General features: G+C 34.1%; 2 protein-coding genes across 3 annotated transcripts; one reads left to right on the top strand and one right to left on the bottom strand.

Moving 5' to 3' along the window:
* The first annotated feature begins 3,585 nt into the window (after nucleotides 1-3,585).
* Nucleotides 3,586-7,408, top strand: LOC118045866 (2,3-bisphosphoglycerate-dependent phosphoglycerate mutase 1-like). Its single transcript, XM_073409254.1, has 9 exons — nucleotides 3,586-3,769; nucleotides 4,198-4,467; nucleotides 4,725-4,948; nucleotides 5,319-5,437; nucleotides 5,526-5,682; nucleotides 5,809-5,910; nucleotides 6,018-6,137; nucleotides 6,781-6,842; nucleotides 6,948-7,408. Exons 3-8 carry the CDS (start codon nucleotides 4,874-4,876, stop codon nucleotides 6,823-6,825), a joined length of 618 nt encoding a protein of 205 aa, XP_073265355.1. The 5' UTR covers nucleotides 3,586-3,769; nucleotides 4,198-4,467; nucleotides 4,725-4,873; the 3' UTR covers nucleotides 6,826-6,842; nucleotides 6,948-7,408.
* Nucleotides 7,409-7,787: 379 nt separating this feature from the next.
* LOC118045865 (uncharacterized) lies at nucleotides 7,788-10,978 on the bottom strand. Of its 2 annotated transcripts, none has more exons than XR_012169883.1 (3): nucleotides 10,697-10,978; nucleotides 10,240-10,338; nucleotides 7,788-8,337 (listed from the first exon to the last, which is right to left on the bottom strand). XR_012169883.1 is itself a non-coding variant. In XM_035054597.2 (3 exons), exons 1-3 carry the CDS (start codon nucleotides 10,965-10,967, stop codon nucleotides 8,284-8,286), a joined length of 288 nt encoding a protein of 95 aa, XP_034910488.1. In that variant the 5' UTR covers nucleotides 10,968-10,978; the 3' UTR covers nucleotides 7,788-8,283. The 2 variants fall into 2 exon arrangements, 1 of the variants encoding a protein (XP_034910488.1); XM_035054597.2 differs by having other exon boundaries at nucleotides 10,833-10,978.
* Nucleotides 10,979-12,944: the final 1,966 nt, after the last annotated feature.

Raw genomic sequence — 12,944 nt, 5'->3', positions numbered from 1 at the left:
CACTTCACATGCTGACAATTCAGCTTTTATTACCCATTTATGTACTTTAGAGCCTGATGGTTAGTAATTAAAATAAACTCTTTTTTTTACAAGGTTGTGCCTCCAATGATTTATCATAGACGATGATAAATCTGCCATAAATGACCTCAATACCTAATGCATGAACCTTATAAATGTGCTGAGAGAATTAGACAGTTTGAGTGGCATAGCCATCCACTCATATAACCCATAATTTGTTTTGAAGGTTGTCTTGCATTCATCCTCTAGTATGATCCTGATTTGATGATACCCACTTTTGAGATCAATCTTGAAAAATACTTTAAACCCCGCCAACTGATCTAACATGTCATATAGACGCAAAATGAGGTACCTGTATTTTATTATGATTCGGTTTATAGCCCTACTATCCACACACACATACGCTATGACCTATCCTTTTTTAGAACTAAAAAGGTTGGCATGACATAAAGACTCATACTTTGTTGGATATACTCTTTCTCTAGCAACTCTAAAACTTGTTTCTTTAACTCTTCAGCTTATTTAGGGCTAAGTTTGTAAGGTGCCTTGTTTGGTAAGCTAGAACCTGACATCAAGTCAATCTAGTGTTGTATCTCTCTCATAAGAGGTAAACCTTAGGGTAACTCATCCGACATTAAATCTGAAAATTTTGCTAACACACTTCGTGCCCCCTTTGGTCATTCTCTTTTTCCTTCTCCTCTATAGCTATACTTCTAGGTATTAGAGCAAACACCACTCGCTTACTCCTTATTTTTACCATAAACTATGATAAGAACAACAAATTCTTCCCACTATCAGCCTTTATCTCTACTGTCTCCCTTTTAGGTGCCTAAACTATACTCTTCCCTTTAATACTAAGGGCATAAGTGTTCTTCCTTTCATTATGAACCACACTCCTATCAAACTGTCATGGCCTCCCTAACAAAATATGACAAGCATTCATTGAGACCACATCACACCAACCACTATCAAAGTATTTTTGACCCATAGAGAAATAAACAAGGCAACATCTATCCATAATTACCTCAATATCTTTATTCATCCATGTTAACTTGTAGGGTTTGGGATGATTTTTAGTTGTAAGCTGAAGTTTTCTAACTACCTTCTTAGAGACCATATTCTCGCAGCTTCTACTATCTATGATCAAAATGCAAACTTTGTCTTTAATGGTGTATGTAGAGTGAAAGACATTGCTACACCTCCAATCCTCATCACAATCACCCTCGGGTGTCAACAAATATTTTTTTGATCACAAGGGTTGTATTGCCATTTCCATCCAAAACATCACCATCGCTGATAGAATCATCCTCGTTATTAGTAAACTTTATGAGCTCTTCTTTTACTAGCAAAATCTTTCTCGGAAGACTCTCTAATCCGTTACACTTGCTAATTTGATGGCCCAATTCATCACATCTAAAGCAAAAAAGTCTAAAACTAGAACCTTGACTTATTGCCTGCTAATTTTGTTGGTTTAGACTAGCTTGGTTGGTGGTTTGCCTTAGGTCACTATTGCGTCCTTTATTATTCTATTATGATCAAAAGTTTCTGCTATCATTCCTAGTAGTTTACTGCTTTTTCACCATTAAAGCCCTCTAATATGCTTATGACACTATCCATAAAGACTAAAGACTTAATACATCATGAATTGATTATCGTAGAGCATTGATGTATCATGCCACTAGATGCTCCTTTATTTTTACTAGATCATTCCTTAAAACTAGTTGCTAAAATTCATCAGTGTAGTCATTGATAGATTTACCTCCTTGTTTCAGCATGTGGAGCTTTTGATATAAAATCTGTGAGTAGCTAAAAGAAAAAAATATGTTCTTTCATCTTCTTCTTAATCTTGTCACAGTCATTGATTCTAGCTTTCCCATGTCTCTTTCTTGTCTTCTTTAACTGCTCTTACCAAGCAGATGCCTTACTCTTTAATCGATTGTAACCAACTTCACTCGTATTTGTTCAGGCATGTCCTTATATTCAAAAACTCGTTTAATCTCATTCAACCAACCAATGAATTCTTCTGCTTGTAAAGTCCTTGAAAATTCAGGAATATTTGAAATCCAAAATCCCTGGATCTATTCTTTCTCGCTCAAAGGGTGATCTTCTCTGAATCCGTCTTAGATTTTCAGTACCGGTCATGGACCTATGATCACTCTCCTGGTCCTGGTCACACTATCTTTAGTCTTGCAGGTACTTCTTCTCCAGCCTATAGGTTAATTCTACGATCTGTCTTTTCATGTCTTTGATGACGAGCTCTTGGATGTTCCTCTCTTAAATGGGGGGGCTCCTTATCCCCTTCTTGGCCATGCCCTTCTCCATGACCTCTTCCCACCATGGTTTGTTAGCGTATACAACAATAAACAAATTCTCTTTCCATGAAATTGCAACACACAGATCGCAAATAAACCTGGATTGTTAGGCTCTGATATTAATTGATACAGGTGGAAACTAAAGACAACAACAAACAAAGAAAGAACACATGAATTTTTATGACCGAAAAGGGTTGAAGATGTGAACCCCAAGTTCGCAGGTTTTTTCTCTCTCTAATAATAATTTTCCAAGAGGTTTACAAAGCCTTAAATAGACTAGAAACCCTACCTTAACTAGGAAACAAAATAAAAATATGAAATTACAAAGAAAAGAAGCATGGAATCTGAAAATAACAAGGACTATCACAAAAACTACCAAAATCAAGGCACCTGGATGAGATTTTAAAAATCTAAAGATCCAACAGTCGGATCAAAAGTTATGGTCTTTTTTAGTCATTATTCTGGTCTGGCACAACTAAACCTTTTCTTGACCCTAAACCTGTTCTACTAGTTTCATAAATGTATATATGAATAAACTATCTACATAATTTGTTTGGGGCAGATTTTCATCTAGTTGTGACAGACTTATATCTGTTATTACAAACCAACTGTCTAGAATTACGTGTTATTGCAAGCCTTTTTGTTTATCCATATCAAAAGGAACCATGTTCACTACTTTAAAATGGATGTCTCAATCTTGCTGCTGAAATTTGTAACTCCTTTATATTATCCACAAATACTAAATCAAGTTCGCAAAAATATGTAATATCTATAAGTTATGATGCATTTGGTTGATTAGTTGTAATATTTTGTGGGGGGTGACTATGGCTAGATTAAAAAATTAATATAAAAATGGTAAAAATATTATAAGGATAGTAGTAAAAAAAAATAATAAATATAAGGCCCTGTTAACAAAAAAGAAGAAATTTGTCACTGAAAAAATGATTTAAAGGTATAACATTCAAGATTATTAATTAATTTATATATATATTATATATATATATATTCTAAATAGTATAATTAAATTAAATTCTATAGTTTAATATTTTATTTTAAAAATAAAAATTGTGATAATTTATAAATTGAATACAAATAACATACAGAATTGAAAAAAAGAAAAAACAAAAAGTTGAAATTGAGACGCATGTAACTAAAGCAGTTGTTAAAAAAAGAAAAAAAGCTGTGAGTTTTTTTTTTTTAAAAAACAAAAATTGAAATTGAGACGCATGTAACTAAAGCAGTTGTTATTAATCTTCTCCGTCAACTTTTTCTCGCGAGTTACTAAACTCTCCCCTTCCTTCCTTGTTTTCTTCTTCGATTCAGTCCCTCTATTCTATTATATATAGGTCACCTGCTCCCATTTTTTCTATTTTATTTTGTTACTGTTTACACATTTCTTTTCTTTTTTCCATTTTGGTTTCTGGCTTCCTTCTTGAAAGGTAATTTGTTGATCATTTTCTTCTTCTTCATGTATTACTAACTGTTTGGTCTTGCTTTGAGAGATATTGATCGGAACTGACCCTTCTAATATCTGTGTGAATTTCTTTTAATATTTTCCCAGCAATATGCCACTATTGTTGTTGGTCTTGCTCTTTCTTCCTCTTTATTAACGTTGTTTAATTTATTTTGGATTATATATGACTTGAATCTCTTTTCTGCTTTCTTTACTGCTAGTTTTCTTTTAATTTGCTCGTTTTGTTTTTTCATTTGAAAGGAATGTGCTATGTGCTATTCTGTAATGCCTTCAAAGCTACTGTACATTGAGTCTTTCAACTCACTGTGTTGAAATAGGAGTTGTTAAATGCTATATAAACCCATTTCTAATAATTATTTGTGGGCTTCTTTCTTGGGGTATCTTGAATTTCAGAATGGCCACTGCTGTGTTTCACCAAGCCTTAGGGACCGCTCAGTCCCATCAACACCTCCAGAACTCCGGTTCTCATCTTGAGTTTGGCAATGCTTCGTTGAAACTGATATCTAAAGGTTTTTAAGGTTGACATTGGACTGTCAAGAAGAGGGAGTTATAGTTCTTGAAGAAAATTTGGTGTTATTCAAGCCTCGGCTTCTCAAACTTCAGTGGTTCAACCGGTTTCATATCCCCCAAATAACAGCTCTGATGAGTTACGAAAGAAATCAAGTATGCCTGTTTCTTTTTAGTCCAAAATTCTTATCTAATGAAGATTAGATATTCATATCAATTGCCATTTTTTATTCTTAAAAAGATCTCATCATATTTGAATTTGGCCGCATGAATCCTTCGATTCTGCAATACAATAGAAAAAAATCATGTTGATATACAGATTGATTGATATTATTTGGCGTCTGATTAAAATTTGGAGCTGAGTTTTTTCTTTTTGTGAAATCTTCTTAAAGCTATATCCTAATCTATTTCAGGTGAAGCAGCTTTGATACTGATTAGGCATGGTGAGTCACTATGGAATGAAAAGAACCTCTTCACAGGCTGTGTTGATGTGCCATTGACAAAGAAGGGTGTGGAGGAGGCAATTGAAGCTGGTAAGAGAATCAGCAACATACCCGTCGACATGATATATACATCAGCCTTGATACGTGCGCAGATGACTGCCATGCTTGCCATGACTCAGCATCGTCGCAAAAAGGTAGTTTGGTAAAACATGCCATTGGGTGTTAGAAAACATAAGTTTTAGCTGCGCATCGTCACAAAATGGTAGTTTGGTAAAACATGCTATTGGGTGTTAGAAAACAGAAGTTTTAGCTGTGGCATTCAAATCTCAGAAGTTATTAACATGATAGTAGATGAATATCTTGCTCTTGCATTAATCTGAGCTAAACCTGCATTATTTGTCATTGGCACAATAATTACTCAGGCTGGCACATCTGACACTTATTTATGTATGAATTCAGCAAGACAAGTTAAGATGAACTTATTTAAGACTCCACTATTTCCTCAAAAGTTTTTTTCTTTTTCTTCTTTATTTGCTAGCATGTTGACTATCAAACTGGTGGCAGGTTCCTATCATTTTACACAATGAGAATGAACAGGCAAGGGAATGGAGTCAAATTTTTAGTGAAGATACAAAAAAGCAATCAATCCCAGTTGTAACAGCTTCGCAATTAAATGAAAGAATGTAATGATACTGTCTCTTTTTCTCTGATCATCTCCTTTTTCCTGGAATCCCCGCTTCATATGCAACTTATGACCAATCTTCTCTGCAGGTATGGTGAATTGCAGGGTCTCAATAAGCAGGAAACAGCAGATAGGTTTGGAAAGGAAAAGGTTCACGAGTGGCGGAGGAGTTATGACATACCTCCACCCAATGGCGAGAGTTTGGAAATGTGTGCTGAAAGAGCAGTTGCTTATTTCAAAGATCACGTATGCATGGCTATGCTTCCTATTCCTAGTTCTCTTATGGTTTGCTTGCCAATGATTGGATGGTTTTCTTAATGATTCAAGCAATTGTATACCATTCAATAGCATCTGACACAAGAGTACTTGCAGATTGAGCCTCAACTTCTATCTGGGAAGAATGTGATGATTGCTGCCCATGGGAATTCACTGAGGTCCATCATAATGTACCTTGACAAATTAACTTCACAGGAGGTGATAAACTAGTTACTTTGGGGTGTTTCCATATGGATCATCTCTGCATTATCTCTTCTTTTTCCTCTTAGTATTAACTTTATTTTGATATTTTTTTGTTCTGGCAGGTTATCAACTTAGAATTATCAACTGGAATACCAATGCTTTACATATTAAAAGGAGGGAAATTCATTAGGAGGGGAAGTCCTGCAGGACCAACTGAGGCTGGCGTGTATGCATATACTAGGGTATGCGACTTCATATTAGGTTCTGGACTTGAAAATTTTATTTGTGGCTGCAGTTTATATTTGCCTGATTTTAAGTGTGGCAGATTATTATGTTCAACAGTTGTAACCTGTCTGAAATTAATATGGAAAAGTTTTATCTGAAATAATCATTTAGTTTTTTATTTTCCTAATCATTCGATGAAGCAACCAACCAAAACATGCATGTGTCAGGGAGTAACCTTTCAAGTTTCCAATGAGGCCTTAAGATGAATTTTCCTAGTTAATTATAGACATTGGAATGCAATATAATTTTTTCAGTAATTTACTTTTATTGCTAAGAATCTTCTTGCTAAGACTGGCTGGTAACCCCTAGGTCTAGAAAGCATAGGAAGAAATGGTATTGTCATTACCTAGGAAGTATGTATATGATACAGAGAGGCATAAAAAATATTATGCAAACACATTATTGAGTAAAATTGTAAACAATCTAGCAATCAATAAATTTTGTGTACAAGAATGAACAAGATCTTTTACAAGAATGACATTATTACTTGGAATTTCTGTTTCTTGGAATTCTAACTCCATAGGCATCGTTCACATGATGCTATCTAGTACCTGACTGAATATGACACCACCACTTATGCTACTTTAAATGCTGTTGCAGAGTTTAGCTCTATATAGGCAGAAGTTAGATGATATGCTGCGTTAATATATGCTCACATACTGGTAAGTTCAATTACTTGTTATCATCTTCTGTGTCTACCTCAATCACTGGCTCTTTTTTTGCTTCCAACTCCTTAGATGAGTACCAACATTGCTTTGCTTTTTCAGGGGGGATCTTCCTCTGCATTCCTATCATAATAGCTGTTGGTGTCATAAATAAGAAAATGCAGAAAAGCTGGTTATGCAATACGTTTGGGCACATGTATATGGTTATCTTCCTCAACCAGTAGGAAGGAAAGCTTTCTACCGCTATTGGTTCAGTTTTCGCGTGTCAGTCAAGTCTACTGTTTTGATTGGGTCCTTGCCCATGTTTCTTCCAGGGAAGATGTAGGATTCCTGATAGTTAGTGATGTTTAAATGTTGTAGAAGATGGACTGAAATATGAGTACTGTTCTATGGTACCTTCTAGCTATCACAATGTGCACAAGGTGATGCGAAGTAATTTTCCTCATTTGTGTTTTGTTTTTTCTCGGCATGGATTTGGGTCATGGAACATGATGGATCTTGTTTGTAGAACTCACATATTCGGGTTTAAATCAATGCTAATGATTTAGTTTTGAATTCATAAATGGATGTGGATGGTTCTTCAAATATGTAGTTGGAAAGTTATTTGAATTTAAAATAAAATCTAAATTCAACAGTTAAGATTTTACAAATAGGATCCATTATGCTCTCAAGAACATGATTTGAAGTGCCATTTATGAACTCAATAGACCATATGATCATGCTTTAGCAAATAAACAGATGAAAACTAAACCTAGACCAAAATCTATTTACCTATGTATCGACCTCTTGATGCATCGTGGATGTAAACCCAGAGAGCAAAATCCTAGAATTTATAATCAAGAATCATAATATTTACCTAGAAAAGCTAAAATTAGATTATAAAACCCTCTACTTGTTAATGATTTGAATCAAGAATTAAAGGTATTTCTTGCTTGGACTATATTGATTAAGACTTGATGATTCTTTAAACTCAACTTCATAACTTCATGTTTAACATTATTTTAGAAAGAATTCTCAAAACTTTCTCAGCTTGAGTGTCATATATAAACCTATTGAATACATTTTCCGTCCAAGTGGTCTTGAAAAAAAAGAGTGAACTGGACTGGAAAGACCAATCTAACCATCCCATCATGGACCAAAATTACATAAAAGGATTTCAGAAACAGATTCATTCCAACTTCTTTCAAGTACAGTTTAGCGGTGTCTTTCGTCCTCACCGCTGGTGGAAAGTTCGTACCAAAGTAGTAGATGCCAGGTCCGGTTGTGGAGCTGCCGAGGGGGAACTCACTCTTGTCCAAAATGAAGGCATCCTCTTGTCGTCCTCCGTCATCCTCTCTGCAAACTCCCTTATATGACAAAATCTACACCTTTTCCACCAAATGCAGCTTCGAGACGGTCCATATCAAATAGATCTTCCATTATTTTCTTAGTATTGATTTCAAACAAACTTGACTTTATTTGAAGTCTTAGGCTCTAGAAATGCTTTTGCCACCTGCAATGAAAGGTTATCCTGACATTACTGGCAAACTAAACTAGCGTATAGAGTGCAGAGAAATAAAAAAGGCTTCACCAAGAATTAATCTAAAACCAGCAAAACAGGACTGTGACTGCACGAAACACACTGGAATGCCCCTTGGCTATTGCAAAATACTGAAACTGAAACTAACCATTGTCCCATACAATTCACAATTGGAACTAAAACAGTTTTGCATCAAATTTTGCAAATACAATGGTGACATTAAAGATTGGAAACAACAAAAAAGCAGACACATTACCACAAGTTGAACTCTTGAAATTATAATAGTGTCTCAATACCAAGTACCAAGAAAAGAGAACATAAAACGCCAGGAAATTTCTATAGAATGGAGGTGAGGCCAGCCCTTATGTATAGTAGTGAATGTTGGGTATCAAAACAACAAGATACTCATAAGATGGCAGTGGCAGTGAGATCTGTATGCTAAGGTGTACAGTAACACTAGAACGGATAACATTAGAAATGACACATCCACCAAAAGGTCCATGGTTTGGCATATTGGTGGGAAAAAAAAATATGAGAGAAGGGGCCTAAAATGGTCTGGCATTGTCCAATGTAGGACACCAGAGAGCCCTGGTTTGGAAAAGCGATAAGCTGGGGGTAGAGGGAGCCATAAGCTAACGTGAAGTGGTGGTCAGAGGGTTTAAAATCTCTCGATATTGAGGCAGATTTTGGTGTACGATCACATGGTTGTAGTTGTGGCAGTGTACATAATTACCTTGAGCACAATCTATAATCAAAACTTTATAATAAAGTAAAAATTCTCTAAATCCGACAATTAGAAATTTTAAAAAAGTACAGCGGAAACAGATAAGGGGTTAACATCCAGAAAGGTTCAAAGAATTCTGGAGGGTTGTACAGGATTGCCAAACCCAGGCATTCAGGATAATGGTCTTGTAAAACATGGGCTGTTTCCCGTGTCACCTTCAATGAAATATGCGATAAATTGAAACCATTGAAATCAACCAGCCAGACCAGCTGCTCCTTTTCTGGTGGCAAATTTAAAATGGCATTCTCCATGCAATACACCAAATATTTAATTTGTCCTTTTATTGACTGGGTTTACCGTTATTACAAATATGAATTTACCGTTATTACAGGTAACCAACATAAAGCTAAGCATATCACTTTTGAATTTGATCCCTGAAAACTGATATTTCTGTACACACTTCGAAGTACAAAAGATCTCACCATCATGCCAAGCATACTCGGTTTACACAAAATATTGTCACGAAGGCTTGCATTAAGGTTGATATTACTATAAAAAGGTGCGGGGAACATTATTGTTCCCCGTTTCCCCACACCACTTTTCAACTAGAGATAAATTATTTTGGATTATAACAATAAATTTATTTTTTAATATTTTTTTTTTCTAATTACATCTTTATATAGACCCAAATTGATGGTTAATTAAAACACATTTATTAAGGAAGGATATGATTTAAAGGATAGAAGATTGAAATGAAGAATACAAAATAGAAATGTGGTAAGTAAGGATGGAGCTTTATAATTTTTTTATTATATAAATAGTTTTTAATTTATTTAATTAGATATATTTATAAACTTTTTAATTCTGCTTGGAATTTCTTTATATATAAAAACAGGTCATAATTTGTGGGAGGGGAAGAATCGTGTGATTATAATGTTGGATCTGACTTCTGAGTCCTGAAGCAAAGCTAATTTTTTTATTATTTGGTGTCAAAATCATGGATGGTCAATTTACGTGTCTTTTCATTCGGGATTAATAGCATGTCCTAGTGATGCATCTACATGAACCAAACCTTTCTTCAAATCCAAGCAATAGCAGCCTCACAAATCACAACACTCAGAGAAAGGTCGGGAGAGATTGTCAGATCAAACCTGGCAACTAGGTCTCATGACAAGAACTGTTCTTCCATGCTTGTCAAAGTAATTTGATCTGTAGACTTTCCCCGTTTGTGCTTCATGAGCAACCTCTCCCTGCATTACAAACAAAAACAGTGACAGAAATAAACACCATCGCATGAGTAGATCCACAACTAGAACAAATTTGACCAGTCCCATAACCCACAATGCTGAGTTTCCTGATGGAAATTGTTACTAATTGTACTGGGACTTCCAGATGCATAGCCAATTGCAATTTGTCTTAATTTTGAGTATTATAAATTATTGGTGGCAGTTTCAATATGCTTGGACCCTTACCAGGTATGGAAACAACTATATTAAATTTTTAGTGTTATGTGAAATGTGACTGGAGGCCAATATTTTCCTAGTGCAACAAAAATGCATGAAATGAAAGAAGATGTAGGAGAGCTTCGAGCCTCGTTCAATTACTCACTAAAGTTGAGGCACACCATTAAATTAAGTCGATCCCTACCAAGATATCATCCATTGATTAAGACTTAAACGCTAGAGCGGATCTTTCCTCTCAAGGACTAAGAGAAAATCAAGAAGGATAAAAAGTGCCTGCATACCCAGCGAATCTCCTCTGGTTTGTGTGCTGCTCTCCATTTCAAGGTTTCTTTCAGCATTTTCAGTGCCTTCTTGACGTTCCAGTTCCGTGCCCTCAGATATCTTGCAATTGATGCATCAGGACAATAAATGGACATCTTATCTTATCTGGCAGTGGCCCCACCAGCCTTCTCATGTCATTAACCTGCAAAATTGAAAGAGTCATGTGCTTTAAATTTTTCCTCCCATATGTGCTTTAAAATTGAAAGCACATATGATGGATATACCCTTGCTTGCTGATCTTCAGTTGTCAAAGGCTTCTCAAAGCCATTTGAAGAGGATCTCTTTCCACCCTCACTCATTTTAGGTTTCTCTGGAAGCCAATATTTGAGATACACAATTTCATCACCATATTATATGTTTCTATCACATACCTTATCATCTGTATTTTGTATTCTTTTAACTTGTAAGTGGAAAATGCTAAAGAACCACACAGTACCATCATTCCATATACAAAGTATTTTCGTAAGATGATGTAACAAAAGTTTGCAGATACCTTAAAGTTATTTCTTTAAAACAATATGTATTAGAATCAAAACATAACACTCTATATAGGATAATTTATTGATTTCAAGTCGGAGAATCACTTACACAATATCACGTAAGTATTTTCATAAACACAAATAATCTCTTCATATGAAATTGTCATTTGGGTTAGTTCAGTATACATATTATCTGAAAAATACCTATATATTAATTTTAAGTATCTCTCATGCCCCAACTTATGAGAACAACTACTTCTTTTCATAAAGAAAGAAATATAATATGTATAAGTTTCAATAGCTCTAATTAATATTTAGTCTTAATAGAGCATTGGCCAAGAATATTTAGAAACAATGCTTTGATGCAATAAGAACTCCATAATTATAACAACTTTATAATTTCCTTAGTCAATTCAAGTTTATCTTTATTCTAAATTCATTAATCAAATAATAGATTCATTAATCAAATATTTAATAAATATTAAAGATATATAAAATTTTATTAATAAATTAAATATATTTACATGAATAAAGTTGATACTATGTGTAACTAACTGATTGGCTACAAGGCATATACACTTGTCAATATTTTGAGCCATATATTAATATTTATATATTTTGATGATAACAATTAAATAAAATTGGACTCATAATATGCTTGGTTGATAATAAATTTAAACATGGTTTTATATGAATAACACATCAACCAGCATGAAAAATTGAATGGAAAAATCAATCAATAAGTCCAAGATGCAAAGCAAATGAAGACTTAATTCTTAAGGATTTATTTTAGTGCAAATTGTATAACTCTTTGAATCTTACTTTATAGCACAAATTAAAATGAATTCACAAACTTCACTTTACTTGCATTATATGATTGATATGCATTTAGTCAGTTCAAGTTTCACAAAGTTTAAGACTATCAAATCTAGGTTTTAAGTTGAACCAGTCGACTGCTTGTTCATTAGGGATGAATACCTTGGAATATGCAGGAACTGATTGATCGATTATCCTAACTAATATAAACTGGTCGATTGTTTCATCTGTCAGAAAAACATTAACAACTTAAAACAACTAGCTTTTACTAAAAACATATATATATATATAGCTTGTCTAATTGCAAAATTAAATAGTGAATATGAACATATATCATATACAAGCTATTTTATAAGCAAAACAACTTCAAAATCATGAATCTTTAATCATAAATTTTTTTTTTTAGCAACATTGTCCTCAGTTGATCTGAATGTGCTCATTTTTCCTCTCAAGGTCCATTGCATTGCCCCCTAGCCACTCAACTGTTCAAGGAGTGTTAATGTCAATTTTTGTCATGATTTTTGCAAACTTAGTTAATGTTTTTTTTTTTTTTGAAAATTTTCTTTATTCTAGAATCAGTTCATAAATTTCAAAGATAATGTCTATTCAAGTTTAATTATTGAAATGAAATTAGAGAGATGCCAATTTTTTGAAAGTATTTTGAAAATCAAGCTTCTTTGGTAAAAGACCCAACACACAACATTTAACACATGCAATTGTTTGATTGTCTTGTATTTTAAAAACATAAATTAACTCTTTGCAAGATTAAGATAGTTT

The sequence above is a fragment of the Populus alba genome, chromosome 5, assembly GCF_005239225.2.
Source record: "Populus alba chromosome 5, ASM523922v2, whole genome shotgun sequence".
NCBI lineage: Eukaryota > Viridiplantae > Streptophyta > Magnoliopsida > Malpighiales > Salicaceae > Populus > Populus alba.
The sequence above is the reverse complement of the archived record's forward strand: the minus strand, read 5'-3'. Positions and strand labels throughout refer to the sequence as shown.

Excerpts from the sequence above, each read along its gene's own strand:
- LOC118045866 (XM_073409254.1), top strand. The coding sequence starts at position 4,874 with ATGATATATACATCAGCCTTGATACGTGCGCAGATGACTGCCATGCTT. Across the intron at positions 5,683-5,808 it reads TTGCTTATTTCAAAGATCAC|ATTGAGCCTCAACTTCTATC; the intron begins GTATGCATGGCT and ends GAGTACTTGCAG. Across the intron at positions 6,138-6,780 it reads GCGTGTATGCATATACTAGG|AGTTTAGCTCTATATAGGCA; the intron begins GTATGCGACTTC and ends ATGCTGTTGCAG.
- LOC118045865 (XM_035054597.2), bottom strand. The coding sequence starts at position 10,967 with ATGTCCATTTATTGTCCTGATGCATCAATTGCAAGATATCTGAGGGCA. Across the intron at positions 10,339-10,832 it reads AACCAGAGGAGATTCGCTGG|GGAGAGGTTGCTCATGAAGC; the intron begins GTATGCAGGCAC and ends TTTGTAATGCAG. Across the intron at positions 8,338-10,239 it reads TCATGAGACCTAGTTGCCAG|GTGGCAAAAGCATTTCTAGA; the intron begins GTTTGATCTGAC and ends CTTTCATTGCAG.